This window comes from Selaginella moellendorffii, unplaced genomic scaffold, assembly GCF_000143415.4.
Source record: "Selaginella moellendorffii unplaced genomic scaffold, v1.0 SELMOscaffold_53, whole genome shotgun sequence".
Taxonomy (NCBI): domain Eukaryota; kingdom Viridiplantae; phylum Streptophyta; class Lycopodiopsida; order Selaginellales; family Selaginellaceae; genus Selaginella; species Selaginella moellendorffii.
The window spans coordinates 1055038-1079503 of NW_003314314.1; the positions used below are offsets into that span (position 1 = coordinate 1055038).

The window sequence follows — 24466 nt, forward strand, 5'->3', positions numbered from 1 at the left end:
TGTGGTCGTTTGGGAGATTGAGTGTGTGCCACTCGGCTCCGCTCCTCCTCTCCGCCCCGCAGCCTACGTAAGAATCTGGAAAGAGATTGAGAAACACTTGGTCGAGAAAAGACTCATCAAGTAAAAGTCCATCACAAACTACAAAAGTGCATCTCCTTGTATTTTTTACAGTCCTTTCAATACAACACCATCAAGAATATGAAAAGATGAATGTACAATGTTCCGCTTCTCTTTGCCTTTTTTTTTTTTTGGTTTTGATTTTCTTTTTTCAACTTTTTTGCTTTTACCTGTGTATAAAGAATCAATCCGAATGAAAAAGAATAGTGTTGAGAGGAACCTGGCTTGAGCTGAAATCGAAGCTTCAAGCATGCTTTTGTTGCTGGCCTTCGAAGACGAGCTGTGTTGCTCATTCCGACTGAGGCTGCAAAAAATGGAATGCATTGCTCTCTCTCAAAAGCGGTGGCAGATCGATGTCGTTGAGGTCCATCTCCTTCATCGACTTGGATATGTCGTCAACCGAAAATGGAATGCTGAAGCAAACGAAGAAGAAACATTCATCAGAATTTTATATGCCTCAGACAGAATTCGCATGCTCGCCTTGAATCATCGTCCAGCAAAAAGGAGTTGCTCACAGCATTGTTGGAGTCTTCAGTCATAAGAACTCTCATATTTGCAATAACCTGCGACCAGCACCCATGCGTGTTACAAGGGAAACAATAACAATACCCACGCACCTCTGGAGAAACGCTGTGGGTGCCATATTTATCATCCCAGTACATGGTGCTGATACGATACAGTTGCTGGATGCTTAATACCTGCACATCAGCGATAATATTTCACGATCCTACACATTGTATGTCTTTATGTTACCGGACAGAGGTCATGTGTAATCTCGTCGAGTGACTTTTTGGGCTTTTGATGAATGACCTGGTAAATTTTGTCTTAGAAAAAGTTCTGTGAGCTTGTAAGTAGCTTACCAAGAAACCAACCGCTTGGCGGATGTATTTTAATTCGTCCCAAGATGCACCAGCGTACTGCACAGAAAGGTCCGTATTACACACCCAAAACGAATCCCGTAAAACGTCCTCACCTCTTCGGTGGCTTCATAAACCCAGTGTTCCAGCTCTGCCAAACCAGCTTTGACATACTCTCCATTTGAAAACGAACAGCATTCCCGCCTCAAAAGAAGACTGGAAGTACAAAACGTCAACACACAACCTTAGTGTGAAGCTAGCAGATTACCTGTTGAAGAGCTGAACATTAATGAACGAGAATATTTGCGTGAACAGCTTTCGAACAAGAAACGGTGGAGCCTGAAAGAAGAAAATTAGAAACTAAACGATAAATTGCCCCTTTCTCACATGATTCGCTCTCAGCGTGTTGAGCAGACCGGTCAAACTCTTGATTATACTGTGCCAGTGACTCAACATTTGTTGCGCTGCCAAGGCCATATTTGGAGACCTTCCCGCTTTGCCTAAAGAACGCGCAGTTCTTGGGGTCTGCAATAGAACTTTAGCACAAATCTATCTGGAAAGGTAGTAAAACCACCTGAATGCAAAGTGCGAGCAATGACGTTATTTCCTTTTTCAGGTTGTCACGCAGTATTCCGTAGATCTTTTCAACGTAAGCCGTAAGCTGCTGCTTGAACAGCAAAGCGGGGTACTTGGCTTCCACTTGTCGAGACGCATCTAGCCCCCCATTGCCAAATGATCCTGGAGATGATTTAATAAAACCCTGAAACAAAAAGTTGTCAATAAGCGGTTCAAGTCGAGAGGTATTGTAACCTGAGTCATCCTCCCAAACAGTGTAACAGATGGTGCACGTCTTCTTTGAGGACCAGAACCACTGGCCTTGAGTGTGCGTTGCAGTAGGAACAACAATGTAGACGTGTTAGACAGCCAGTACGCCAACACGTCATTGTTTTCTTGGCTCTGCAGTACCGTTGTCGAAAACATAAAGATCAGGCCACTCAACAACAGAAACGTACTTCAATTGCAGCTCCAACAGTTTGAATGATCCGGTCAAAGACATTAGTCCTTTCGGCTTCAAATGACCGCCAATGTAGGAGAGACTTGTAAATTACAACGGCCGCAACAGGTCGATTTTGGCTGAAACCGACATCCTTCATCACACATTGCAGCAGAATGTCCTGGTTTTCCTGTGAGAGTAACAGCCAGTTGATCAATAATATTGGTAACAAAGCTGACCTGCTGCCTGTCCGTGAGTTGCTTCTGGCGTTTTTGCTCGGTCTCGGTATTTTCCTTTTCAGCTTGTATGGCGACAGGGGTTTCCTGCTTGTTTTGTAAAAAGTATATGACACACGTAATTGAGGCCGAGAATTTCAAGACTTACCGGCATGATTTTGTTATCACCATTTGCAAGGTGCCCGTTTTCCGGAGTCCTCTGCACGTGATTCGCAGCTATAAAGTGATCAAAACCTTTGGAGGCATACCTGGAACACTGGTGTTTTGAACCGGTTGCTGAGAGTCCGTTGTGGTGACATAACAAGCGCTTGCTGCCTCAGAACTTGATTCTCGGACTCCAGGTTAGCCAGTTTCTCCTCCGACCTATAAACACAAACATAGAAGCTTGCTCCGCAAAATGTTCTAACTAACCTGTGCTGTAGGTCCTGTAATTGCTCAACTTTGGACAATGCATCAGTAAGTTTCCTGAGGTTCTCTTCAGCTTCTCTCTTGGTCGATACTAAGTTGTTGTTGAGCTCAGTAGTCCGCTTCTCAAAAGATTCAACCAAGGCCTACGGAATCGGATCAACGTCAGTGTGGTTCGTCCCAGCGGAGAACAAACAACGAACCTTCAGTTTTTCATTTTCGCTGGCGAGTTGGTCCACTTTGGAGTCGGGCACTTCTGAAGCAACAGACTGCCGGGCTGCGTTCACTGCGTCACCTATAGCTTTCTTGTTCTGTGTTCTCTCCTTCACTAACGAGGCATTTAGCATATCCATCTGACTTTCCAAGTTCTGTATTGCCGCCTGTAGCTTTGCAATATCCTGATTCTTTGATTCTTCAGAGTCAACCTGCTCAGATTTATCAGTTCAGTTTACCAAACTACAACAAAAACCGATTATTTACCCGCAAACGTTTTTCCAGCTGGAGACGCCAAGTCAACTCCTCACAACGTTTCTCTAGCTTCGTTTTAGCCTCTTGTAAAGCACCTGTTTCCTTTGCCGCCTGAAAAAAAATGTCAAATATTTCATCCTGATGCGGCTAGTAGTTCCCTACCATCTTAAGCTTCTTGAGTTCTTTGCGGGCAACACGTCCTCGCCAAGCGCATTGCGTTGTAAGAGCCGCTTTCCGAAGATTCCTGTAATATCTTTTTGCTGTAAAGCCTCGCCACCGGGACTTCAGCATAGTTTAACAGTGAGAAATCAGTATAAGGCTAAAACGCGAACTACAAATACCTGAATGACTGTCGCAGCCTTTGTTTGCCTTTTGAAACGATACTCCTTACGAGCAACCATCCCACGGACGCCGGACTGTACAAATATTGCTGCCTTACGAGTCCTCTGGAATTCCTTTTGATGGTGCCACCTTCGAACATGTTTCTGTATGCAAATAGCTGCAGCCTCCCGTCGCATGCTTTCGTATAGCTTTCTCGCACATCTTCCTGTAAAAATGCCAACAACAATACAATGACAGAAAGAACAAATCGTTATGTGTTACCTCTCCAGTGAGCTTGAACACAGACGGCAGCCTTACGGATTGCCAAGAACTCCTTACGCGCAAGGTATGTACGGACTTGCCTCTGTATCACTCTTGCTGCATTGCCTAGCAGTTCCGCCCTCCGAGCATCCAACTCTGCCATTTGGCCCGCACGAAGAAAAACTTTGGTTTTACCAATCTGATATTTAGTCAGATTCAGCTTTTGAAGCAGCTTCTCAGTTGCCGCCCTTTCGTCGTACCTACAAACACAAACGAATCTTCAATGCAGCTTAGAAAGAGAACAATAAACATACCGGCCATCTAGGAATTCCGGTGCAAGTAAGCTGAAACGATCCAAAAATTCGTCAAACAGGCGTCTAGTTGGATAGCCAGCGCAGCTTATCCGCACAGCCTCGAGAACTCCCTGTATTTACCGGACAGAAGTTAGAATAAAAACGTGGAGAACCCGAAGTAACATACACCACATCGAAGCTGTTGTAAGACGTTGGGGTTCTCAAAACGCCCGGGCTTGTTGAACATGTTTGGTTTAACGCACCGTATATAATGTGGTTGTGTAGAGCTCAATGTCTCCATTAGAAATCCCAGTTGTTGCTGCAACGTCAAAAAGGAAAAAAAAAAAATTAGATAAACAGTCACAAGAAAATAAGAGCTTACCTTGAAGCTAGTTCCTATGGAGGAAAATTTATAGGAAGATTTCATAAAGTCGTCTGAGGACAGCGGAAACAGTCCCGCAACAAAAGAACATTTCGACGATCCTAGCAATGCTTGGTGTTCAGCCACAACATAGTCTTTATTTTTATCAAGGAAAAGGTCTGTTTGGTAAGTGACCTGCCAGGAACAGTAAAAAACGAGTAAACCACAGCAATGGTGCATTACCTCTCCAGCGTAATGTGCAACTGTAAAATCAGTTCGAGAAAGTTTTGGCTTGCTGAACCTCTTATGTGCTTTGAAAGTTTGGAACAGTTTTGTAGCAAACGTTTCATGGGTTGATTTTGGGAACATGCTGCACAAGACGATATAGTCACACGCAATCCGAGAAAACCCTGGCCTTACCAAGCTTCGTCGAGAAGAGCAATGATACCCAGTGGTTTCTGAAAAGTTTGCATGTCATATCAGAAGCATGGACAAACTCAATGACCTTACTTTTTCAATAAGGTCCAGAACATCTTGATTGTCAACAAAATCTATATAGCTCCAGTCTATTGCTTCCTTAGTGTATTCTTCTTGCTCCATTTTGAACACATGCTGCAGTCAAAACAAACAATTAGCAGCTGTCTCAACTTCATAACGGCGTTAGTTCACCTGATTAAAATGCTGCTGTAATTTTTCATTAGCAAGATTGATGCAGAATTGTTCAAAGCTGGTATGATGAGTTAAGTTAAAATGCTAATCTAATGCATTCAATAAGAAGAGCACCTGTTTGTTTTGAAACTTTCAAACCCATATATATCAAGCACTCCAATCAGCGTCTTGGATTTGGAATCCTGGCCAATTGATTTGTTGACCTTCTCTACAAGCCTGCAGCAAATGCAAACATGTTAGCGTTAAGAAAATGCTACACGGGCGAGGAGATAATAGACCAATCAAATAGCCGTGCGTAGATAGTTTTTGCAAGAGTGTCACGGTTGACTGTTGCTGCCATGGGGTCGAGGGTTTTGGTAATAGTTTCGTCCCGCGTTACTATAACACGCGTACATAATGAATCTCCAAGACCCTTTACGTCGCACCTGAAAATGTCCAAACTTAAATACTCACTATTGGATGGCAATACAGACCTGAGTAGCTCCGCCGCAGCTTCAAGATGAAACTTCGACTTGTCATCCTTGAGCTTGGAAGAGTCTGATTCCTTTCCGTGAACAAATTCAACGTTTCCTAAGTGCAGGATGGACGCTACGACTCGGAAGATGGCTTCCTGAAACAACACCAATAAGAGAGTGCTCGATCCAAACCAGCCATTCGAACCTGTTCGACAGGACTTATGCCAACAACATCCATAGCTCTCCTTGTTTTGGCGTAATCTCTGCTATTGCTGACCCCATTTAGATCATAACAGTTGCTTTGATTCAAGTAGTGGAAGGTTGTCGGATCGCCAAGTTTATACTTCTCAACATCCTGTAGAAAAGATTTTGTCAACAAACGCCACTGTCATCAACAAAAAACGATAGTTTCAACCTCAGGTGACGCACAAAGCTGATAAAAACAGTGGTAATTCCTTTCAGGATCAGCAATCTGAACAACCCGGGATCTCTCCAGCAAGTATGTCCGGACAGCTGCTCCAGAGATTCTCCCGCTCTGGTCAAATTGAATCTCGACAAACTTGCCAAATCGACTACGAACATGAGCGAAGTTAGTATTTGTCGATTATTGACATGGGGTGCCTACCTTGAATTGTCATTCCTAACAGTCTTGGCATTACCAAAAGCTTCGAGAAGCGGATTGGACTGTCGACGGTTAACAAAAGCATGAGAAAGTCGACACCACCAGCTAAAACAATTACCTCCAAAACTTGTTGCTCGACTGTTCTGCCATCCGTTGCAGCACGGCCACCCATGTAAGCAAGATACTGCATGATAAGCTTTGTCGTCTCTGTCTTCCCAGCCCCACTTTCTCCGCTTACGAGAATCGCCTGGCTCTTGTTCTCATTCAGCATGGCTCTAAAGTTTATGGGACTTGGCACGGAAGCATCATTAGAGTAGGGAAAAGGTACCTGAACGCCGAGTCAGCCACCGCAAAGACATGCGGACTTAGCTCCCCAAGAGGGGCACCCTTGTACTGCTCCATCATGTGAACATCGTAGAGATGCGGGAGCTTGGCAAATGGATTCACAGCAATGAGAATGTTTCCTGTGTACGTCTGCAGAAGCACAAAGATTTGTTACAGCTGTCTCTAAGACACAATGCTTTTGCATAACTCACGTAGATTTCGTCAAGCTCGTATCTGCTGGAAAGATTGTAAAGAACCCCAGGCTCGTGCAGGTATGCCAGCTTTGTCATGTCGTCCACTCCTCCAGGCTTTGTATCGGTATCTTTGGGGTGTGCATGGCCGACGTCTACCGAGACCTGCAAACAGCGAGAGTGATCGGAAAGTTTGTTTCTTTTCTCCCTCCGTTTTGTAAAATCTTTCTCGCCTCACCGTGGTTCCAGAGCTCGTTCGAGCTGTGATCGTATTGCCGGAGATCCGCACCACTTCCGCGTCCACCCAAGCGAGCCGATCATCCTCGACCCATACTTGAGAGCCAACAGTGATGTTGGCAGCAGCCTGAAAAACAAACACACAGGATATTCACATGCACATTGCGGAGGAGTGACCTAGAGAGACACCAAAGGAGCCAAGACAATGTCAACAATGCCATTGCCAATGCTAATCCAAGCACGCAACCAGCTCGAAATTTTCCCAGTCGTGGATCTGCTACAGCTTCCACCCCTCGAAATCAATCAATCCGACAAGCAGGAAGCGATGGAATCCAATCAATCGCAGCAAACGTACCATTGCCGCAACAGCCTTAGCGAGCGACGCCTTGTTCTAGATCGATCGCTGCGCGGCGCATTCCCTCCGAATTGGCGACAGCATGCGCAGCACGCAGATCTGATCGCGGCCCGGCGCCTCGGCCCCCAAATCTTCCCTTCCCCCAAGCTCGCTAGGGCTCTTGCTCGCGAGAAGAGAGTTACTGCTATGCTATTTTACTCGGTCACTGGCAGGGAAACGAGGGCTTTGCTTTGGGGGGCTTTTCGGCCTTTTGAATAAAGGAAGAAAAACAAAAACGAGGGCTTCTTCTTTTCTCCCTTTGGAAGATTTTGGCCCTCTTTCTTTCCCTCTTTCTTTCTCGGCAGCGCAGCGATCGCCACCGGCGGAATGGAATGGATCATCCGCGGAAGACCGCTTGAATCGATTTCTTGGATTGTAACGCGCGCATCACTGTTGCTGTAGCTCCCCCATCGGTCTCTTCATTACTTACGCCACTAACAACAAGATCTAGGAGGCATCGTACAGCTACTTAGCGGCGTGGTGTGTGGCCTTGCGAGTCCCTTTCATCCAGAGGTAGGCGATCCATCCAGTCGGGGCTAGCGGCTTCTTGTGGCCTGGCTGGGCGTGTAGTTAATTTGGTAGATGGGCGCGACGAGTTTGTTAGTGGGTTCTTCCGTTTGTGGCCCCTCGTCTCCGGCATTCTCTCGTCCCAGCTTCCATGACGCCAGGATTTCACGCGCGGCCGCCACGCTCGCCCGCGCAACTCCAAATTCCTGCCGCCCTCCCTGCCTCCATCCTCGACGCCTGCTGCTACTCAATGCCACTCCTGCCGATCGCAGCAGCAGTACTAGCACTAGCACGGATGATGATGAGCACCAAGGAGGAATCGCTGGCTACGAGGTGAGATTAAGTTTGCTGTAGAGTTTCTTTACTGTTTGTATTAATGCACAGGGATCACCGTCGGGAACTTGCGACCCTCTGTGCTCGGTGGATGACATGAGCTCGCTCGAGTATGAGGCCAACTACAAGCCCAAGACTGATCTGTTCAAGGCTTTCGCCATTGGTGCTGCTGTTCTTGCTGGCGTTGCGGTCATCAACCAGTCTTGGGTGGCAGAAAATCAGGTCGCTAACTCTACTCTTTTTTTCTTTTTTTTTTTCTGATCCATGGCTGCTGTGCAGAATTTAGCCCTGGTGATTGTTTTCGTAGCAGGCTACGCGGGAATAGTTTTTGAGGAGTCTCTTGCATTTAACAAGAGCGGAGTTGGCCTGTTGATGGCTGTTACATTGTGGGTGATAAGAAGCCTCGGGGTAAGCTCGGCTCGGAGAATCCGCACTACACTTCCTAGTTCCCGTTTCTCGTTTCTTCCAGGCCGACTCCCCCGACGTCGCTGCGGAGGAGCTCTCAAAGTCGTCCGAGGAAGTTAGCGAGCTCGTCTTTTTTCTTTTGGGAGCAATGACGATCGTGGAGCTCGTCGACGCGCACCAAGGCTTCAAGCTTGTCACAGATTCCATAAGCACACGGAACCCGCGCACACTCTTCTGGGTGGTAAGCGTTTCCATCGTGGTGAAAGCTTTGTTCAAGAGTTTCTCAAGCAGACACAGCTATCATGTCTCAGATAGGCATTATCACCTTCTTCTTGAGCTCCATCCTGGACAATCTCACGTCAACTATTGTGATGGTATCCCTCTTGCGCAAACTCGTCCCCGACCCGGAGCAAAGGAAGTACGTAAACTTCCAGACTTTTTTCACCGCACTAAATCCTGCTCGTTTGCAGGCTACTCGGCGCCGTAGTTGTCATTGCTGCGAATGCAGGTGGTGCCTGGACGCCTATTGGTGATGTTACGACCACCATGCTTTGGATCCATGGACAGATCTCAACAGTGAAAACGATGCAGGTACAGCTGTGTAGCTCTTTGCTGCTGACTGATACATGGTATTGACTCAGGGTTTATTCATTCCGTCGGCTGTATCTCTAGCTGTTCCCTTGCTCTTGATGTCTGTTTCGAGGTAACCGACCCAGGTTCATGTTGCAACGTTCTAAACTCTCGTGCGTTTGTTTTGCAGCGAGGAATTTCGCAAAGAAGCACCTCCGGAGCCAGTCATGTCTAGCGAGCAAATGGCTCCTCGAGGGAAGCTTGTCCTCGCGGTAGGAGTGGGAGCTTTACTTTTCGTGCCCGTGTTCAAAGCACTCACGGGCTTACCACCTTACGTCGGGATGCTCTTCGGACTGGGAGTCCTCTGGATTCTGACGGATGCCATTCACTATGGTGACGAGAATCGCCAGAAGCTTAAAGTGCCGCAGGCACTGTCGCGAATTGACACTCAAGGCGTCCTGTTCTTCCTGGGAATCCTTCTATCCGTGGGAAGGTCTGTGAAACTTTCGCTCCTCATTAGAAGCTCACACCCCTTTCTTGTTTCCGGCACAGCTTGCAATCCGCTGGTGTTCTCCAAGACCTGGCGACGTTCCTAAACTCCCACATCCCGGGAGTGGAACTCATTGCTACTGCCATCGGTTTTGCATCAGCCATCATCGACAACGTTCCACTGGTTGCAGCCACCATGGGAATGTACGACGTGTCCTCGTATCCCATGGACTCGGAGCTGTGGCAGCTCATCGCTTTCTGCGCCGGGACTGGCGGTTCACTGCTCATCATCGGCTCCGCAGCTGGCGTTGCTTTCATGGGGATGGAAAAGGCTGACTTCTTCTGGTACTTTAAGAAGGTGAGATCTCCTCTTTCTCGCGTTTCCATTCGGCTCAACTTCGTTTTTTTTTTTGTCCAGGTGAGTGGCTATGCGCTCGCTGGCTACGTTGCAGGCATCGCCGCCTACTTGGCCGTCAACCATCAACCCGTGGCAATGCTCAGTTCCGCCATTCAAGACGTACCAGCGATCATGTAAAAGCTTACGAAACTTTGATACAGACACATTTAAGCGACAGGCTTGAGTTTCTTCCGAGCCAGATACCGTTGCCTCGCTTCCTCTTCTTTCCGTTTCCTGGATTCTTCCGCGCTCTCCTGCTGCTGCTGCTGCTCCTGCTGCTCTTGTCCTTCGACGGATGGCTCTTGCGTTTGCAGTTCTTCCTTGTCAGTGTCTTTTGAGACTGGTTCCTCCTTGTTTCCTGGAGTTTGGTCTGCAGCCTCTGTGGTGTTGTTCGGAGATGCATTCTCGGACGCCGAGCGTTGATCTTGGCTTTCAGCTCTATCTGCGCGTTGAGAGCTTTCAGCATTACGGTGGGATCCGCCGCCACCAAACGCAACGTTCCTGGACAGGTTCCTGTAGAAGTCGCTGAGGTCGTCACGCTTGGTGACCTGGAAGTTACTGTCAAATAAGAACATCGCAGAATCGATAAACATACCTCCTCCACAGTTTCCTTAAGCTCTCTCATGCGCTCTTCTGCCAACCATTTCTCTTGCTCTGCGAGCTTCTTCTTGTATGCGGAGGTCACGAATTTTTCTTTGTCACCATACAAATGATCCTCCTTTGCTCGTTCCTTGGCTAGCTGCTTCTCGTAGATTATGTCGTGCTCCCGTTCCCGGAGCTTAGCCTTCTCGATCAAGTGCGGAATGTATTTGGACTGAAGCACAAGTAGAAGATAAGAAAACCGGCATAGGATTAGAATCAAACTCCATACCTCACGCTTCACAGCTCGTTGTGCCGGACGAGCTTGGCTCGACTTCATACTATCATAAACTCCATCGTAGTCGAAAGCACTTGGGTCCTGTTCTAAAGCCTGCTTCTGCTGCTTCTCCGCCTGTTCGATCCCACACAGAGTAAAAAGCCAAAATTCCTCATGAAGTGCTACATTCGTACCTCTCGAATGCTCCTCTGCTTGGCAGCCTGGCGGGCAATCTCCCGCTCGACATTATCGTCGTCGTCGTCGTCGTTGAAGACTGCTGGAACCGATTTGGCCACCGCCGGCTTGGCCAGCGTCTTGGCTCCACGCAGCTGGAGACCATACTTCGACATACCCTAAATCTCAGGAACCCTAAAACAGGGGCCGGCCTTAAATTTGCTTGCTCTCTTTGCACAGAGTTGTGGACACTACCACCCCTGTCGTGTCGTAAGTCCGAATGATTCGTCGCCGCTGGTTGGGCGACTCGATCCACGCAAACTCGAGGAAGAAGGAGCGACTCTTCTTAACGCAATTCCCGACACTGATGGGAGCAGTGATGCACATTCCACCGGGAAGGAGAGTCGACTGTAAACCATCTGTGAATCTCACCAAGTTACCCGACGCCATGCCTTTGACTGTCAGGTTCGTCTGCTTATTCGTTGCCCCGGCCTCTGAATTCGAGCTGCTGGAGCTCGAGATTGTCTGAAAGCTTTCGTTGGGAAAAAAAAGAAAGCGAACTCATCTCCATCTTACCTGCGTGATCTCGCTCTTGTCATTCATGTCAACTCGAAAGTCCAAGTACTCCTCAGCGATTGTGGAACCATACATTCCTGTTCTTTGGGTGACTGCGCGGCCAGACCATACTCCAACCAAAGGATCCAAGCCCGTGCAATCGTTCTGTGCACCAAACCAGATCAATACTCGTGCAGAAAAGGAGGAAATGATTTGCTCACCCGCATGGATTCCGGAGCTTCGCCGTCTTTGTTCTCGTGGAACACACCGATCATGTCGAGCAGGCCTTGAGGATTCAAGACGTGGAATGCACGAACTCGGCTGTTCCCAGTAGCCGAGAACATACAGCTCTCGTTAACCAGAGCTGGCCTCCGACATGGAAGCTTGACACCCCTGCACGGATTTAACAAAGACTTAGTCACTTCCATCACTTATCGAGAGAACTTACGGGAAATAATCTTGTTCCTCGTCGTCATTCTCTCCAAGTACTCCAGCTCTCAGCACCACGTCCAGCACCTTGGCAGTCAAATGCGACAGACAGTATGCTTTCTCGTCGCCAAAGTATCCAACCTGTGATCCAAACAAGCCTCTAGTTTACTCAGCACTTTCAAGCCTTGAGCTTACCCGGTGGCGCTGGTTGATTGTCACCGAATCTAAATCTGCAAGATTGAATTCAAGCCATTGTACATCCTCAGCATCCCCAGAGAACGATGTCGACGACTCTGCTTGCTTCACGCAAAGACTAGAAAAGCAAAGATAATAAACGATAAGTTCATGAGCAATTGGGCCATAGCCATGGCGCTTACGTTTGGTAGAGAGCAAGGTGCTCCCCTTTGCCGTAAACATTCGCTTTCAGCTTGATGGGAATGCACGCTAGCACCTTGCCGAGACAGTCGTATTGCTACTGCCCAACAATTAAAAATTTAGAGCTGAAACAAAAAGCAACCATACCGTGAATGTGCCACTCCAAGACCCGCGATTTAGCTCGATATACTGCTCCAGCCTTTCAAACGCCTTCTTATCGTCATCGTCATCTTCATTTTCCTCATCGTCGTTTGGCTTCGGTTCTGCTGTAGACTCCGCTGCATTACTGCTGCAATGCACAAGCACTGGTGAGCGCTTCGGCCTCCAAACGACTGACCACTCTACTCTACGAAGAAAGACGGCTCTACTGCCCCTGGTTCGGAAAGAATGGTTAAGAGCACGAGATGGCAGCAAGCATACACATGAGGATGTTGCTACTGCCATGCCGGTATTGAAACAAAGCCTTGGTACCTAGCAACTTATGACCACAAATGCAATTACATTACCAAACACGGCATATGTTCTTACGCTCAGGAAGAAGCTCTTGGAAGAACAAGGAGCTCGTCGCCCGCCACCCAAGCTAGCTTCTCCGACTTGTTGGGAGGATTCGTCACCCACTGGTTCCCATTAGCTGCGCATTTATGAGCAACTATAATCTCCCCTTTCTGGACCGCTCGAGCTTGCAGTTCCCAGAAAGTGAGTTTCTCTGATTCGACATCGTCCTGGAGGTAGCTCGTCACCTGCTGTAGCACCATTGTGTTCTGCGAATCCCCCACGACCTTGTCCAGGACGGATCCCACGTCCACGTCCTCGGCAAGGTTGGCAAGAACCATGGCTTGAAGGTAATCTGGATCGACTGTATCGTCCAACCACGCACCATGCACTTCCTGGAGTGCAGTATCTTCCAACGTCGGTAACTCGGCCACAATTGTCGAGTCCTTTCGGCCTCTTTCAATCTGATTCCACACAAAGACAGAAAAAGAAAACTGAGCTAGCTGAATAAGAAGGATAACACCAAACCTGTATATGGCGGATGAACATCGCGGTTACTGCCGTGTTATTGAGATCCGGACCCTTGTCTTCATCCATCAATATTATAACTTTGTCAAAAGCTTCTACCGGCAACTCTTTAAGAACTTTAAGAGACAATGGATCTCCGTATACTGAGAGAGAGGCATGTTAGAGACAAAGTGGATCTCAGATGGGCTTACTATGTCGAATGCTAGCATGTTTCAGCTTGAAATCGTCCTCAAGCAGCTCCTGCGGTTTTACAATTGAGAGGACAGTGACTTGACTCCCTGCACAACAAAGCCTCCATTTTTATACATAGGCTTTAAAACAAAAGTCTTACCTCTTGAAACAGACGAATCTATCAGATGCAGCACGTCGTCAAGGTCGTTTCTCCATCCAACAATAAGCACGTTGAGACTCGGCTTCTTGTGGCTGGTCTTTGTAGTCAAGCTCGGTACATGGGGAGGCACGTACAATGTTGCAGCAGGCTTGTAGCTTTCATCGTTCTCTGAAATCACCAGCAACCTATCACCTTCCTTCACACATTTTAGATGATTAGCATCAAAAACATCCAGCGCAGATCCAACCTCGATGACAGTTCCTGGTGGAGGATTTACAAGTGTACAGCTCTGGCCAGACGGAAGTGTCTTCCTCAAACCGCAAGGGATAGCATCCGGAAATAGAAAAATCATTTCTGAAAATTTCCTCCCCACGAGCTCCGGCCTACAGACAAGTTTGTGAACCGCAAAAAAGTATTCCAAGCACAGTACCAATATTTAAGACGGAATTCGCAACCTTCAAACTGTAAAAGCTCTTTCAAAACTTCTACAGTTCCTGGTTCAAGTGCCCGTTTCACCATTATTCGTAAAGCCATGTCACCCGTAGCAACCGGCACCATTTTCCGTCGTCTGCGCAACCATACTTTCAGATGGCAGTTAGAGCTCTGTAATCAGCTTAAATACCTCATGTAAGGGCTCGTAGATGCTTTCAGCATTTTAGACTGGCCGAAAGGAAGAAGGGTGCCAATAATTCCTTGCAATTCAGACACATGATCAAGTTCTGCCAGTTCTGCAATAATGTCAGCACGTATCTCTGGAGAGTTTGCAAGTAAAGTGCATGTCTGGATAACCTGCATTGCAGTAAACGTTTTCAACGAAATATACTTGAAGCTTGCAAAATACTTACAATAGCATCTGCCTTTAGCGGGCTCAATGCGGGTGACAAAACGACAATGGTTCTCGCCAAGGATGCAGAGCATAGCTTTAAATCATCTATCGATGTAGCAGATCCACTCCTGGTAACCACCTGATGTGAAAGAAATCAGGAGAAATTGTCAAATACAATAACTAGAAGCTCACTTTCGTCCCGAACCGATCAGGCAGAGGAAGGTTCTGCTTTAAATTACCATCCATCTCCTCTTTTGGAGCATCTCCTAAAATGACGATGCTTCTCTTGTTTCCCCGAGTTTTATTTGCTATCGCGAGCTCCTTCACTAGTGGTATTGTTTTCTTCGTCCATCCTAGAATCGTTAAAGCTTGTTAAAGTAGACAGTAAACGTAATAGGCTTGACTCACCGATAATCAGCGTGTGGTTCTCCTCAAGTACTCTACTCTCTCCTTTACTCAACTGGTCCACTTTACTGGCAACGGCATCGGTCATCAGCCCGACCAGCAGCGCGAAGAAAAACATTCCCCCTATGCTGATCGGAACCGCGACAAGTCTCTTACGGAAGGTGTCCTGAGTGCACTAAAGAGTGAGGAACAACGCACGCAAGCCGAAAGCAAACGTTGTCACCTCACTCGCATGAGCACCGGAGTCTGCAATGAACGTCCAGGCCGTCCACAATGACTCTGGCAAGTCCTTGGATCTCTGTGGAATTGCAAATTGGAAATAGAGAAAACCTGCACACTAAAACATTATCTCCAACTAGAAGACATCTAACTTGTCATGCATACCACCGAGAGCCGTCATGAGCGCGCATATGGCAATGAGCATGATGGCCTAGCTACAAAGAAAGACGCTGCGTTAGCACGAAAACAGCGAGGTTAACGAGATTTTTTAAAGAGTCTCACCTTTCCAGCCGGTTTCGTGGCGAAGAAATAATCCAGCGCGTACATGGCTTTGTCTTTCAGCGTAGCAATCTGATTTGGAGCTTGAACAGGCGCCGTAGTAATCACTATCTGTTCTTGGCAAGGATCTGTGTCATACATGCTAATGCGATGAAAAGCAAGCCTACCTCCGCTGTAGCAGCATAAGCCAGGTGGTCCCTTGTCTTGATACGGCCCGGAAATCCGAGAGCTCCCATGGCGACACCCAACGAAATGCATGCTAGTAGCTTAGTGAATCGAGTTCCCTTTTGACAATAGAAGAAAGAAAATATAACAAGAAGCAAAGTTGCGGTAGAAGAGAGCTACCTTGTAGTTTGATGTCTTGTCTTGCTTGCACAGGACCAGCAAATCCGCCTGAGAGACACGCGCCGGTGAAGACGCTCGCTGCCTGTGGACGAGAGTGAGAATTGGAGGCTGCGGCAGCAACCTACATTGCTGCAGCTGCCCGCCGCGTGGCGTGCACAGCGGCACAACGCTGCAAACGCGGCCAGACATAGATGCCCTAAATTTGCCTCGCATCCATCCCCTCTCTTGTGATCAGTTTCAAGTACGCGCACTGGAGGGACGAAGTCTTCCAAAAACTTAAAATACGGTATACAATTATGAAAACTGCGGCTGTACACGTCACGTCGTCGTCGTCGTCGTCGTCGTCATCGTCGCGGATGAATCATACTACCTAGAACAAACTCGTCGCGGTCGCTGGAGGCCTACTTAGAAAAGCAAGAAGAGAAACGCCAGGGAGGCGGCGGCCAACAGTGACGATGCCGCCGACAACCCGGGAGGAGGAGACGCGGCCGTCACAATCCCAATCTTAAACTTGCAATCCCCTTGCGACGGATCCACGTCCGTGACTTTGCCGAGGCCATCGAAGTAGCAGCTGTTCCCCATCTGGCCCTTGAGCTGGTAGTAGCTGTTGAAGGCATACGACGCATTGCCGTCGCCGCCGATGCCATTGCAGGAGCCGCCATACATGAGCGCCGTGCAGTCGGCGTACATGCAAGCGTAGGCCACATTGTCGCCCAGCCGCGTCCTGTCCGCCGCCGGATCCAAAACACACCACTTGCGCGGCAAGTAGTCCACGCCGGGAGCATTCACCAGGCTCGCGATGGATCCGCTCCCGCTCAGGTCCAACTGGTACTTGGCCTGGCCATCGAAAGTGTAGATCCCCCAGTGCCGCTCAAAGTTCCCCGGCGCGATGCTCTTCTGGTCCTCGTCCGTGAGCGAGAAGAGGTACACGTCCAGCGGCCGCGGGGACAGCGGAGTCCCGCGGCCGACGTGCGTGGCCAGGCCGCGGTAGAACCTCTGCGCGCTGGCCATGTTGGCATTCGGATCGCCATCCGTCGGCCACCCCACCTCCCCGACCAGAATGCCGACGTTGCCGAACCCGTTCTTGCGCAGCGCCGATACCAGGAGATCATACGACGCGTCGAAGACGTTGGTGTAGGAAAGAGCGCCGTCGACTGTCGGTGGCACGGCCCCGTCGAAGAAGGCGAACTCTCGCGGGAAGTTTGCATCCTGCTGCAGGCTGAGGAAGGGGTAGAGGTTGATGGTGAAGGGGCACTGGTTCTGATCGAGGAATGCCACCAGCTGGGACATGGTGTCCTGGATGTCGGGCCGGAAGATGCCCGCCGACGGGACGTTCACTCCGCCATTACTCAGCACGTCGGCGTTGAGCGGAACCGTGACCTTGATCTCGTCGGCCACCTTGTGCTTCACGAGCGCCTGGTGGATGTTCACCGCCGCCGGCAGAGTGGAGCTTATGAAGCTCCCGTTGTAAGCCGTGAGGAAAGGCTCGTTGCCCACCGCCACGTACCTGCGGCAAGGCAAGCAAGCAACAAAGATGTCAGCTCCAGCGCTTTTCGTCAGCTGCGAGCAAGAAAGGACTCACTTGATCTTGACGCCACCATCGATCAAGAAGCGGGTGACATTGCGCTTGACCCACCTCTCCGCGGCGTCGGTGCTAGTGGCCATCATTTCAAGCATGTCATTGGGGATTGCAACCATGACCTCGATGTCAGTACCTGCGAATGCCCTCACCATTGCGAAATCCGCATCGAACAGCTTCACCCGGGTGATGTTGTTGGCCTTGAGCAGCCGCGCCACAACCTTTGGGGGCAAAAGGTGCGACGACATTGTGCCATAGTTCACCCCGAGCGCTGCCTCTGACACGCCCATCCACGCCGCCATCGCCACCATCGCCACCAATCCCAGCAGCAGCTGCTGGCCAAGAATCGCCATCTTGGGCGCCTCACGCCACTTTCCCTTGGCTACCTAGCTGGGTATCGGGAAAGAGGGTCCCCTGTGGCACCGCCTCCTCTTTAGGTCAACCTCATGGTTTGAAAAACCCCCCGGAACGGTCGGCTGTGTCTGAAAACGTCAGGCTGACACGTGGATCCTTGTCACTTGCAAATTGGTTGCCCTTTTTCCTCAATCATCTTCTTCTTTAGTCCTAGCTGAGCCTTGATCATGGCAACTTGTCCATTTGCCCTAGCTTATGAAATGGAGGTTTTGAGCGAGGTGCATCTGGAATGCGGATCTGGATGCGTCGTGTCCTGCTTCACAATCAGCAGCGCCAAGTCAGGTACACTCTCTGGGCTCGGATCGTCCAGCCAAATATGTTCCTACGCAGACAATGACAAAGTTCCATCGGCTCAAGGGCGCAGCTCGGCTGCGCATCAAGTGGATACAAGGAGTGGAGTGGACGACGATGGTGATCTCATTGTCGCTCGGAGAAGCACAGCAGTTTTGGTTCCAGGTAACCTTTCCAAGTTCCGGGAGTGTTGAGTGCTATCTGAAGGGACTGTGCAGACAGGCCGAGAGAGTCCATACTGATATATCACAACATGGCCACTGCCATCCCTCTAGTAGGTTTGCAGGTACAGCGGGCGCGTCTAAGCTTGCAGTGTCGATGAGTTCCGGATGCCTCCTCAGGTGTGGAGAGGAGCACTACTCCTTGCCGACTTTATAATCCACAAGTGCAAGAACACCTCCGACTTTGAGAATGTCACGGCTCTGGAATTCGGGTGCGGGACAGGTAAAGGTGCTTCCTTCCTGCGTGTGTGAATTTGTTTCCACACCTGCAGGACTAGCAGGCATTACCCTTGCACGCCATGCCAAGCTTGTTTTCCTGACGGACAGGGGTGCGGATGTGCTTGACAACTGCTCTCGGAACGTTTTTGCAAACCGCGGGTCCTTTCTTCGGGGCGAGTCCGGCGTTAGAGTGCGAGAGCTGGATTGGGAGGAAGGCTGGCCACCCCGGACGACAAACATGCAACAGGCAGCGTGAGTTTGTGTTCCCCAATTGTTCTTTCAATCCGCTAGACGCTTGCTTTACTCCACAGGACGAGCTCTCCGTACCTTTGGAGCCAACAGGATCTCAAGGATGTGGAGGACGCCACCATCTTTCTGGCCGCAGATGTCATCTACAGCGACGACTTGACCGATGCTTTCTTCCGAGCTGTGTCAAAGATGCTCCTTCCTGGATCAAACAAAGTTGAGCCAAAGTCCTACCTTAAAGCTCTCGAGTTCCTTCTCACTCCACCTGGTGCACAGGCACTCTACCTTGGACTTGAGAAGCGCTACAATTTTTCCATGGACGCGCTGGACGTGGTAGCCAATGGCTATGCAAACTTTGTTGGACACCTGAGCGTAGAAGGTATTCTCATCTGGTCGTTCCTCGTCAGCCTGATCCAGGATGGTGCAGGGGAAAACACCAGTGCTGCATTCCTCGGCAAACGTTTGGATGATTTCACGGTCCCAAAATACATTATGGAATACGATCGCGGTACAGACTTGGAGCTATGGGAGATATGTGCAGCGCCACAGAGGCAGTGAAAGCGGAGAGCACTATTTGGCCTTGGCCGGAAGGACCTTCTCGACGATCTTGTCGCTGAGCTCCTGCACTTGCGTCTCCAGGCTCTTGAGCGTCTCCTGCTTTTGCTCTTCCAAGTTGGCGAGAGCTTGAGCCAGCTCCTGCTCGATTCGCTCCCTTGATTTTTGCAGCTTGGCCTCCAGCTCCGCGGCAGTCTCCTTCTTCATCTTGTTCAGTGCGGCGGTGGTCTCGGCTCTGGCCGCCTGAATCAACGCCTCGGCTTCGTCTTGGAGCTTCTTAATCTCCTCCGAGTTGTCCTTGACGCTCTCCAGCTTGTTGCGGATCATCTCGTCCCGCTCGTCCATGATTTTGCCGACGGGGGTGAACCAGATCTTGTCCAGAGCCACCATGAGGAACAGGAACTCCGCGACGATGATGGGCAGCGTGGCGTCGAAGTCGAAGAGTTTGCCGGGCTCCTTCTTTTCCTCGGCGGCCAAGGCAAGCGCCGCGGGCAAGCTGAGGGTGGCCAAGTTGAGAGCCCCGAATGCCGCATTCCGCAAGCTAGCACCGTCGAAAGCTCTGCTCAATCTCTTCACCAGCCATTCCTGGGGGCTAGCACCAACCTTGGCTTTGCAGCTCGCCGACGATCCCTTGCATAGGGACGCCGACACTGGGCACCGGATGACGAGAGCTCCCGCGCTGCAAGTCGCCATAGCCACTCCACAAAACCACAAACCGAGACGATAGATGGATGATATTCCTAGCGAGACAAGGCTCACGGGGCCTGGGAGGTCACGTCCGTCGGATGGAGGAGCCAACGCCCAGGATCAAGTCACGGAGCCTCCAGCCCTAGAATGCAGGGGATTCCGTTAAACCAGACGGGCTTTTAAAGGCGAGAATCTGTTAGGAGCCCCCATTTTGTGGATCGATATAGGTAGATAGGCGCCACGGCCCGATCCGAGGGCTCGCTGGATGCGCATCGGACGGCGTCGCGCTCTACGTGCTTGGCAAACGCCTCGCCCTGCCTAGATCCGCCCAGGGTTAGAAGAATCATTGTTTAGGGTTTTGTTTGCGGGGCATCGCTCGCTAGGATGAACGTGGCGCCAGTGTCGTCAAATGGCTACGGTCAGCTGGATGCACAGATCGCGCAGCTGATGCAGTGCAAGCCGCTGGTAGAACACGAGGTAAAATTTCCTTCCATCTCGGGCAAAACCCCTTTGCGCATTTTCTTGTCCGAATGTGTGACCTAAGCTCCTGCATTTCTTGCACTTCCAGTCTTTTAGGTCTCTGAAAACACTGTTTTTTTTTGCAGGTGCAGGCCCTCTGTGAGAAGGCCAAAGAAATTTTGATGGAAGAGAACAATGTGCAGGTAAGCTGAGCTGCTTTGGTGGTCTCACTTGTTTCACAAAAATGTTGAGCAGCCAGTCAAATGTCCTGTCACAATTTGTGGAGACATACACGGCCAGTTCCACGACCTCGCAGAGCTCTTTAGAATCGGTGGCAAGGTGAGTGTATATGTTTTCCTTCTTCACCCTCGGAGTCGTTGTGTACGTTTCAAGTCCTGAGTTTTCCGCCTTACTCACCAGGTTTGATCTTTAATCTCTGTCTTTGTAGTGTCCAGATACAAACTACTTGTTTATGGGCGATTATGTGGATCGTGGGTACTACTCCGTCGAGACTGCAACTGTGAGTTCTCCTCTTGTCATTTACATGCAAGCTGACTCGGTTCTTCGTTCTGCTATGCAGCTTTTGGTCGCGTTGAAGGTCCGGTATCCAGATCGAATCACCATTTTACGAGGGAATCACGAAAGTCGGCAGGTTGGTACGACAGTTATTTAAGCTAGCCTTGGACATTGACTGTTATGTTCTTGCCATGCGACACAGATTACGCAAGTTTACGGTTTTTATGACGAGTGCTTGCGAAAGTAAGTGTTGGATCATTCATGTATCATGTATATGCGGCCGTTTCTCATGTTCTTTGTTTTTTTTTTTTTTTTTTTCAGGTATGGGAATGCGAATGTTTGGAAGATCTTCACAGATCTTTTTGACTACTTTCCTTTGACGGCATTGGTATGTGAAAGCGTCGACACTCACGGTTTAAACTTTCTGCTTCTCTATGTGACAGGTAGAGTCGGAAATCTTTTGCTTGCACGGAGGGCTTTCCCCTTCGATAGATACACTAGATCACGTGAGGCAGCTTGACCGGGTTCAAGAAGTTCCCCATGAAGGCCCGATGTGCGACTTACTATGGTCGGACCCGGATGACCGTTGCGGCTGGGGAATTTCTCCTCGTGGCGCGGGATATACTTTTGGACATGTAAGCCGGGGTTTTGCTATTGTGTGGTGTGTGCCTGAAGGTGCATTGTCATTGCAGGATATCTCAGAACAATTCAACCATACTAACAACTTAAAATTGGTTGCAAGGGCCCATCAACTAGTGATGGAAGGTTACAACTGGGGTCATGTAAGTCGTTTATGGATTGATGATTGGGATGACAATTGCTACTGTCGTTGTCAACTTTTGCAGGAGCACAAAGTAGTCACTATTTTCAGTGCGCCAAATTATTGCTATCGCTGCGGTAAGTTTCTAAGAAGTGTTTTAGGCCGTGTTGAGTTTTTGGTCTTGGCACAGGAAATATGGCGTCGATTTTGGAAGTGGATGACAACATGGGCCATACATTTATTCAGGTAGGTGTAGTTGTCGATCTTTCTTCCTTGTACTGAGCTTGTGTATCTTACAGTTTGAGCCTGCTCCAAGGCGGGGTGAACCAGACGTGACGAGAAGAACGCCAGACTATTTCTTGTAACTGGAGCTCTAAGATTCACCTTAGAATTCTTTTTGCTGAGAGGCCCAGCGATTCCCGACACCTCGACAGCGGCCGCGGCGTGCAGCTCAAAAACAAGACCACGGGAAGTTTTAAGTGCCTCGATACACCTAGTGTGCTCAAAGAATAGATAAGCCCCCCTCCATATCTGCCGGCTTCCATTCGTTCTTCTCTTGCTATCTGTAATACTAAGTAGTCTTGGTTGAGATTTTTTGCTCAGGTGACTGCCGGAACATGGACTTATCACTGTGGTGATGCGATTGTCATTCAAAGAAAGCTGCGTTAAAAGTGTGCGTGTGTTTGTGTGTGTCGTATTATGTCCCGTGTGACTGGAGTTTCCCAAGGAAGGGACCTCAGCATTGAATTCGGGAGGAACAAACAGAAGGAATGGAAGCCTATCTGAACAAAAAAAAAGGAAAGCGTTTCAATGCTTCACCTGGAGACGAGCTCCACAGCTTGGGCAGACGGGATCTTGTCTGGGCAGCATGAAGTACGTCAAACAGCGGTGGCAGCCAAGCGCAACCATGACATTTTCATGCCCCCTGCCGCCTCGTCTTTGTGCTTGCGATGACGAGGCCTCGTTCTGGTGGTCTTGCTCTTCGTCTTCCGAGGAAGGGTGGTATGGTTGAGGGGGAAAGACGGCAGAGGCGGACGACGAGGAAGAGGAGGGTGGTGCTGCCCCTGCTGCTGGCCGCGCTGAAGATGTGTGGCTGCGACTAACAACGCCTTGCTCTTGCTCTTGCTCTTGCTCTTGCTGCTGGAGGTTGCGAACTTGCCTGAGAGCTCGGATTTTATCATCGGCGAGGCGAGCCACCTCTCTGGGGTCCCTGCAAGTCCGCTTGCAAGTGCTCCAGTCGATGTAGTAGACTTCCCCTGTCTGGATGGATGCAAGGAGCGCAATGTGTGAGAGGGGACAGAAATTGGAGGAGCAGAGGACTTACATTGATGTCGAGGAATTGCTCCCAGCCGTAAGGAAGAGCCTGCTGCTGGGGTTGAAGATCGACGTGCACCCGTGACCTGTCGTCGTCGTCTTCGTCATCGCCGCCCCATCTCGTCCTTTTCGGCGATGGCGATTGATCGTCACCCGCTGCTGGCTGCTGCTCCTCCTCCCGCCGCTGCTGCTGCTGCTGGAAATCATCCCCGGTGGAGGAGGCAGAGAGGAGGCCAAGCTGGGCTTCAACCACTTGCAGAGCACCTTGGGGCCATGATCGCGCGGGATGATCTTTCTTGCTACTGCCGCCGCTAATACTGCTGCTACTCACTCGATTCTTAGCGTGCTTGCTGCTGCTGCTGCCGCCGCCGCCACCATCACTGCTACTGCTGCTGCTGCTGTTGCTGTGGCTGGAAGAGTGGTGCTTCTTCTTGGAGAGCACCTGAGAGTGAGGATTGACGAGGATCCGCCCGCCTCCCATGCTATGAAAGAATCAGAAACCGTACCGGACGGCTACCACTGCTCTTGTTCCCGGTGTTGTCAAGAGGTTGAAGAGAGGCCCCCTCCATGTCCTGCACCCCCATAGCACTTCCATTTAGGTTGCAAGAGAAGAAGCAACAAGGACGACCCTCTTTTCTAGCATGCAACCATTCCTTTCCTCTCAATTTATAAAAACAGAAAAAAGTGCTGGATGATGTAATGATGGAGCGCATTAGGGTAACTGTCAGCCACACTGCATTTCTCTTGATAAATTTTTAAACTGCCCCTTGCTTGCTCGCTTGCTTCCACTCAAGGCATTGATTTTAGCTTTTAGGCTTGCCAGCAGTCACTAAAACTACTGGTAGTGCTAAACTTTGGTTTTGTGAGTCCTGGACAGCTGAACAACTACAACCTATATCTTATTGTGCTGGTCAACAACTAGCAAGTATACTACTATTAAGTAGGAAGTGATGATCGTATAAACAAGGCCAGGGATTTGGACCTCTGTTGGGATAGTGTAGCAAGAGAATCGGCACCGCTGCCAAGCAGCCCGATACAAAAATCTCTCCTCAATCATGTTTGCATTTGTAACCATTCTTCCTTGAAGGAGAGGATATTCTTTCTTCCTGTCTTTTAGAATGGGAGAGAGAGATGGATGGATGGATTCTGGATTGAGCCATTCAATTGGCAATGTCCTTTCTAAGATGTAGCAGGCAGCTCTCTCCGTCCGGGCGGCGGCCCGTGAGTAATGCGACGAATTCCAGCGTACGAATCGTCCTGGCTCTTCCAGAAAGCGCGACAGTTTGCAAACTAACAAATATCCCGCTTGCTTTAACGCGCGATCAGGAACAAAGGAGCAAACAACCCAAAGCCTAGGAGAGGTGTGCGGCCCCAAGTTGGACTGTGACGCTGACCATGCGCAGGATTTGAATCAGGGAGGGATATGTGCGCACACATACAACACAGTAGCATTTACTCCTCGTAAATGCAAAGGGCATGGGGCGC

The 24466-nt window shown here is 49.6% G+C and overlaps 10 protein-coding genes across 18 annotated transcripts; 3 read left to right on the forward strand and 7 right to left on the reverse strand.

Moving 5' to 3' along the window:
• Positions 1–136: 136 nt before the first annotated feature.
• LOC9636246 (myosin-11) lies at positions 137–7342 on the reverse strand. The gene is made up of 38 exons (XM_024687312.1): positions 7167–7342; positions 6813–6938; positions 6596–6739; positions 6388–6533; positions 6178–6334; positions 6063–6121; positions 5853–6009; positions 5643–5792; positions 5456–5592; positions 5261–5407; positions 5097–5198; positions 4983–5040; positions 4824–4925; positions 4734–4771; positions 4557–4683; positions 4335–4508; positions 4140–4271; positions 3974–4083; positions 3681–3919; positions 3419–3624; positions 3240–3359; positions 3090–3188; positions 2813–3034; positions 2616–2755; positions 2453–2567; positions 2353–2403; positions 2208–2291; positions 1988–2158; positions 1785–1931; positions 1549–1734; positions 1362–1499; positions 1243–1313; positions 1091–1190; positions 978–1034; positions 871–927; positions 735–815; positions 598–680; positions 137–530 (listed from the first exon to the last, which is right to left on the reverse strand). Exons 1-38 carry the CDS (start codon positions 7167–7169, stop codon positions 407–409), a joined length of 4560 nt encoding a protein of 1519 aa, XP_024543080.1. The 5' UTR covers positions 7170–7342; the 3' UTR covers positions 137–406.
• Positions 7343–7474: 132 nt separating this feature from the next.
• Positions 7475–10083, forward strand: LOC9660998 (sodium/proton antiporter 2). Its single transcript, XM_002982270.2, has 10 exons — positions 7475–8045; positions 8097–8267; positions 8325–8453; positions 8515–8691; positions 8762–8868; positions 8921–9041; positions 9092–9153; positions 9211–9513; positions 9573–9867; positions 9928–10083. The coding sequence occupies exons 1-10, from the start codon at positions 7788–7790 to the stop codon at positions 10042–10044; spliced, it is 1740 nt and encodes a 579-aa protein (XP_002982316.2). The 5' UTR covers positions 7475–7787; the 3' UTR covers positions 10045–10083.
• On the reverse strand, positions 10016–11120 carry LOC112350693 (nuclear speckle splicing regulatory protein 1-like). The gene is made up of 4 exons (XM_024687331.1): positions 10957–11120; positions 10778–10897; positions 10502–10720; positions 10016–10454 (listed from the first exon to the last, which is right to left on the reverse strand). Exons 1-4 carry the CDS (start codon positions 11110–11112, stop codon positions 10074–10076), a joined length of 876 nt encoding a protein of 291 aa, XP_024543099.1. The 5' UTR covers positions 11113–11120; the 3' UTR covers positions 10016–10073.
• Positions 11121–11122: 2 nt separating this feature from the next.
• LOC112340453 lies at positions 11123–12757 on the reverse strand. Of its 2 annotated transcripts, XM_024687320.1 has the most exons (8): positions 12633–12757; positions 12443–12581; positions 12298–12392; positions 12116–12233; positions 11940–12061; positions 11713–11884; positions 11513–11656; positions 11123–11461 (listed from the first exon to the last, which is right to left on the reverse strand). In XM_024687320.1, the coding sequence occupies exons 1-8, from the start codon at positions 12737–12739 to the stop codon at positions 11150–11152; spliced, it is 1209 nt and encodes a 402-aa protein (XP_024543088.1). In that variant the 5' UTR covers positions 12740–12757; the 3' UTR covers positions 11123–11149. The 2 variants fall into 2 exon arrangements, with proteins under 2 accessions (XP_024543088.1, XP_024543087.1); XM_024687319.1 differs by having other exon boundaries at positions 12443–12757.
• LOC9636247 (ion channel CASTOR) lies at positions 12747–16075 on the reverse strand. Of its 2 annotated transcripts, XM_024687314.1 has the most exons (15): positions 15721–16075; positions 15543–15659; positions 15379–15486; positions 15262–15307; positions 15101–15207; positions 14881–15043; positions 14665–14825; positions 14492–14611; positions 14269–14435; positions 14077–14214; positions 13894–14029; positions 13647–13842; positions 13507–13593; positions 13316–13458; positions 12747–13251 (listed from the first exon to the last, which is right to left on the reverse strand). In XM_024687314.1, exons 1-15 carry the CDS (start codon positions 15931–15933, stop codon positions 12826–12828), a joined length of 2328 nt encoding a protein of 775 aa, XP_024543082.1. In that variant the 5' UTR covers positions 15934–16075; the 3' UTR covers positions 12747–12825. The 2 variants fall into 2 exon arrangements, with proteins under 2 accessions (XP_024543082.1, XP_024543083.1); XM_024687315.1 differs by lacking the exons at positions 15543–15659; positions 15721–16075 and having other exon boundaries at positions 15262–15311; positions 15379–15488.
• LOC9660999 (glucan endo-1,3-beta-glucosidase 8) lies at positions 15987–17717 on the reverse strand. Its single transcript, XM_002982384.2, has 2 exons — positions 17303–17717; positions 15987–17227 (listed from the first exon to the last, which is right to left on the reverse strand). Exons 1-2 carry the CDS (start codon positions 17650–17652, stop codon positions 16126–16128), a joined length of 1452 nt encoding a protein of 483 aa, XP_002982430.2. The 5' UTR covers positions 17653–17717; the 3' UTR covers positions 15987–16125.
• Positions 17718–17780: 63 nt separating this feature from the next.
• On the forward strand, positions 17781–19552 carry LOC112350692 (methyltransferase-like protein 22). Of its 5 annotated transcripts, none has more exons than XM_024687322.1 (6): positions 17781–18169; positions 18223–18290; positions 18346–18448; positions 18498–18696; positions 18756–19069; positions 19118–19552. In XM_024687322.1, exons 1-6 carry the CDS (start codon positions 17881–17883, stop codon positions 19246–19248), a joined length of 1104 nt encoding a protein of 367 aa, XP_024543090.1. In that variant the 5' UTR covers positions 17781–17880; the 3' UTR covers positions 19249–19552. The 5 variants fall into 5 exon arrangements, with proteins under 5 accessions (XP_024543090.1, XP_024543092.1, XP_024543091.1 ...); XM_024687324.1 differs by having other exon boundaries at positions 18756–18906; positions 18967–19552; XM_024687323.1 differs by having other exon boundaries at positions 17781–17995; positions 18044–18169; positions 18756–19552.
• Positions 19142–19959, reverse strand: LOC9661000 (ATP synthase subunit b', chloroplastic). The gene has a single exon (XM_002982385.2). The coding sequence runs from the start codon at positions 19936–19938 to the stop codon at positions 19261–19263; it is 678 nt and encodes a 225-aa protein (XP_002982431.2). The 5' UTR covers positions 19939–19959; the 3' UTR covers positions 19142–19260.
• A 192-nt stretch (positions 19960–20151) lies between these two features.
• LOC9661001 (serine/threonine-protein phosphatase PP2A-2 catalytic subunit) lies at positions 20152–22258 on the forward strand. Of its 3 annotated transcripts, XM_002982271.2 has the most exons (12): positions 20152–20409; positions 20538–20594; positions 20647–20730; positions 20840–20911; positions 20972–21043; positions 21110–21150; positions 21229–21295; positions 21351–21542; positions 21600–21689; positions 21753–21804; positions 21858–21913; positions 21967–22258. In XM_002982271.2, the coding sequence occupies exons 1-12, from the start codon at positions 20317–20319 to the stop codon at positions 22030–22032; spliced, it is 942 nt and encodes a 313-aa protein (XP_002982317.1). In that variant the 5' UTR covers positions 20152–20316; the 3' UTR covers positions 22033–22258. The 3 variants fall into 3 exon arrangements, with proteins under 3 accessions (XP_002982317.1, XP_024543096.1, XP_024543097.1); XM_024687328.1 differs by having other exon boundaries at positions 21600–21804; XM_024687329.1 differs by having other exon boundaries at positions 20160–20409; positions 20840–21043.
• On the reverse strand, positions 21978–23649 carry LOC9636248. Its single transcript, XM_024687330.1, has 2 exons — positions 22992–23649; positions 21978–22927 (listed from the first exon to the last, which is right to left on the reverse strand). Exons 1-2 carry the CDS (start codon positions 23460–23462, stop codon positions 22475–22477), a joined length of 924 nt encoding a protein of 307 aa, XP_024543098.1. The 5' UTR covers positions 23463–23649; the 3' UTR covers positions 21978–22474.
• Between the last annotated feature and the right edge of the window lie 817 nt (positions 23650–24466).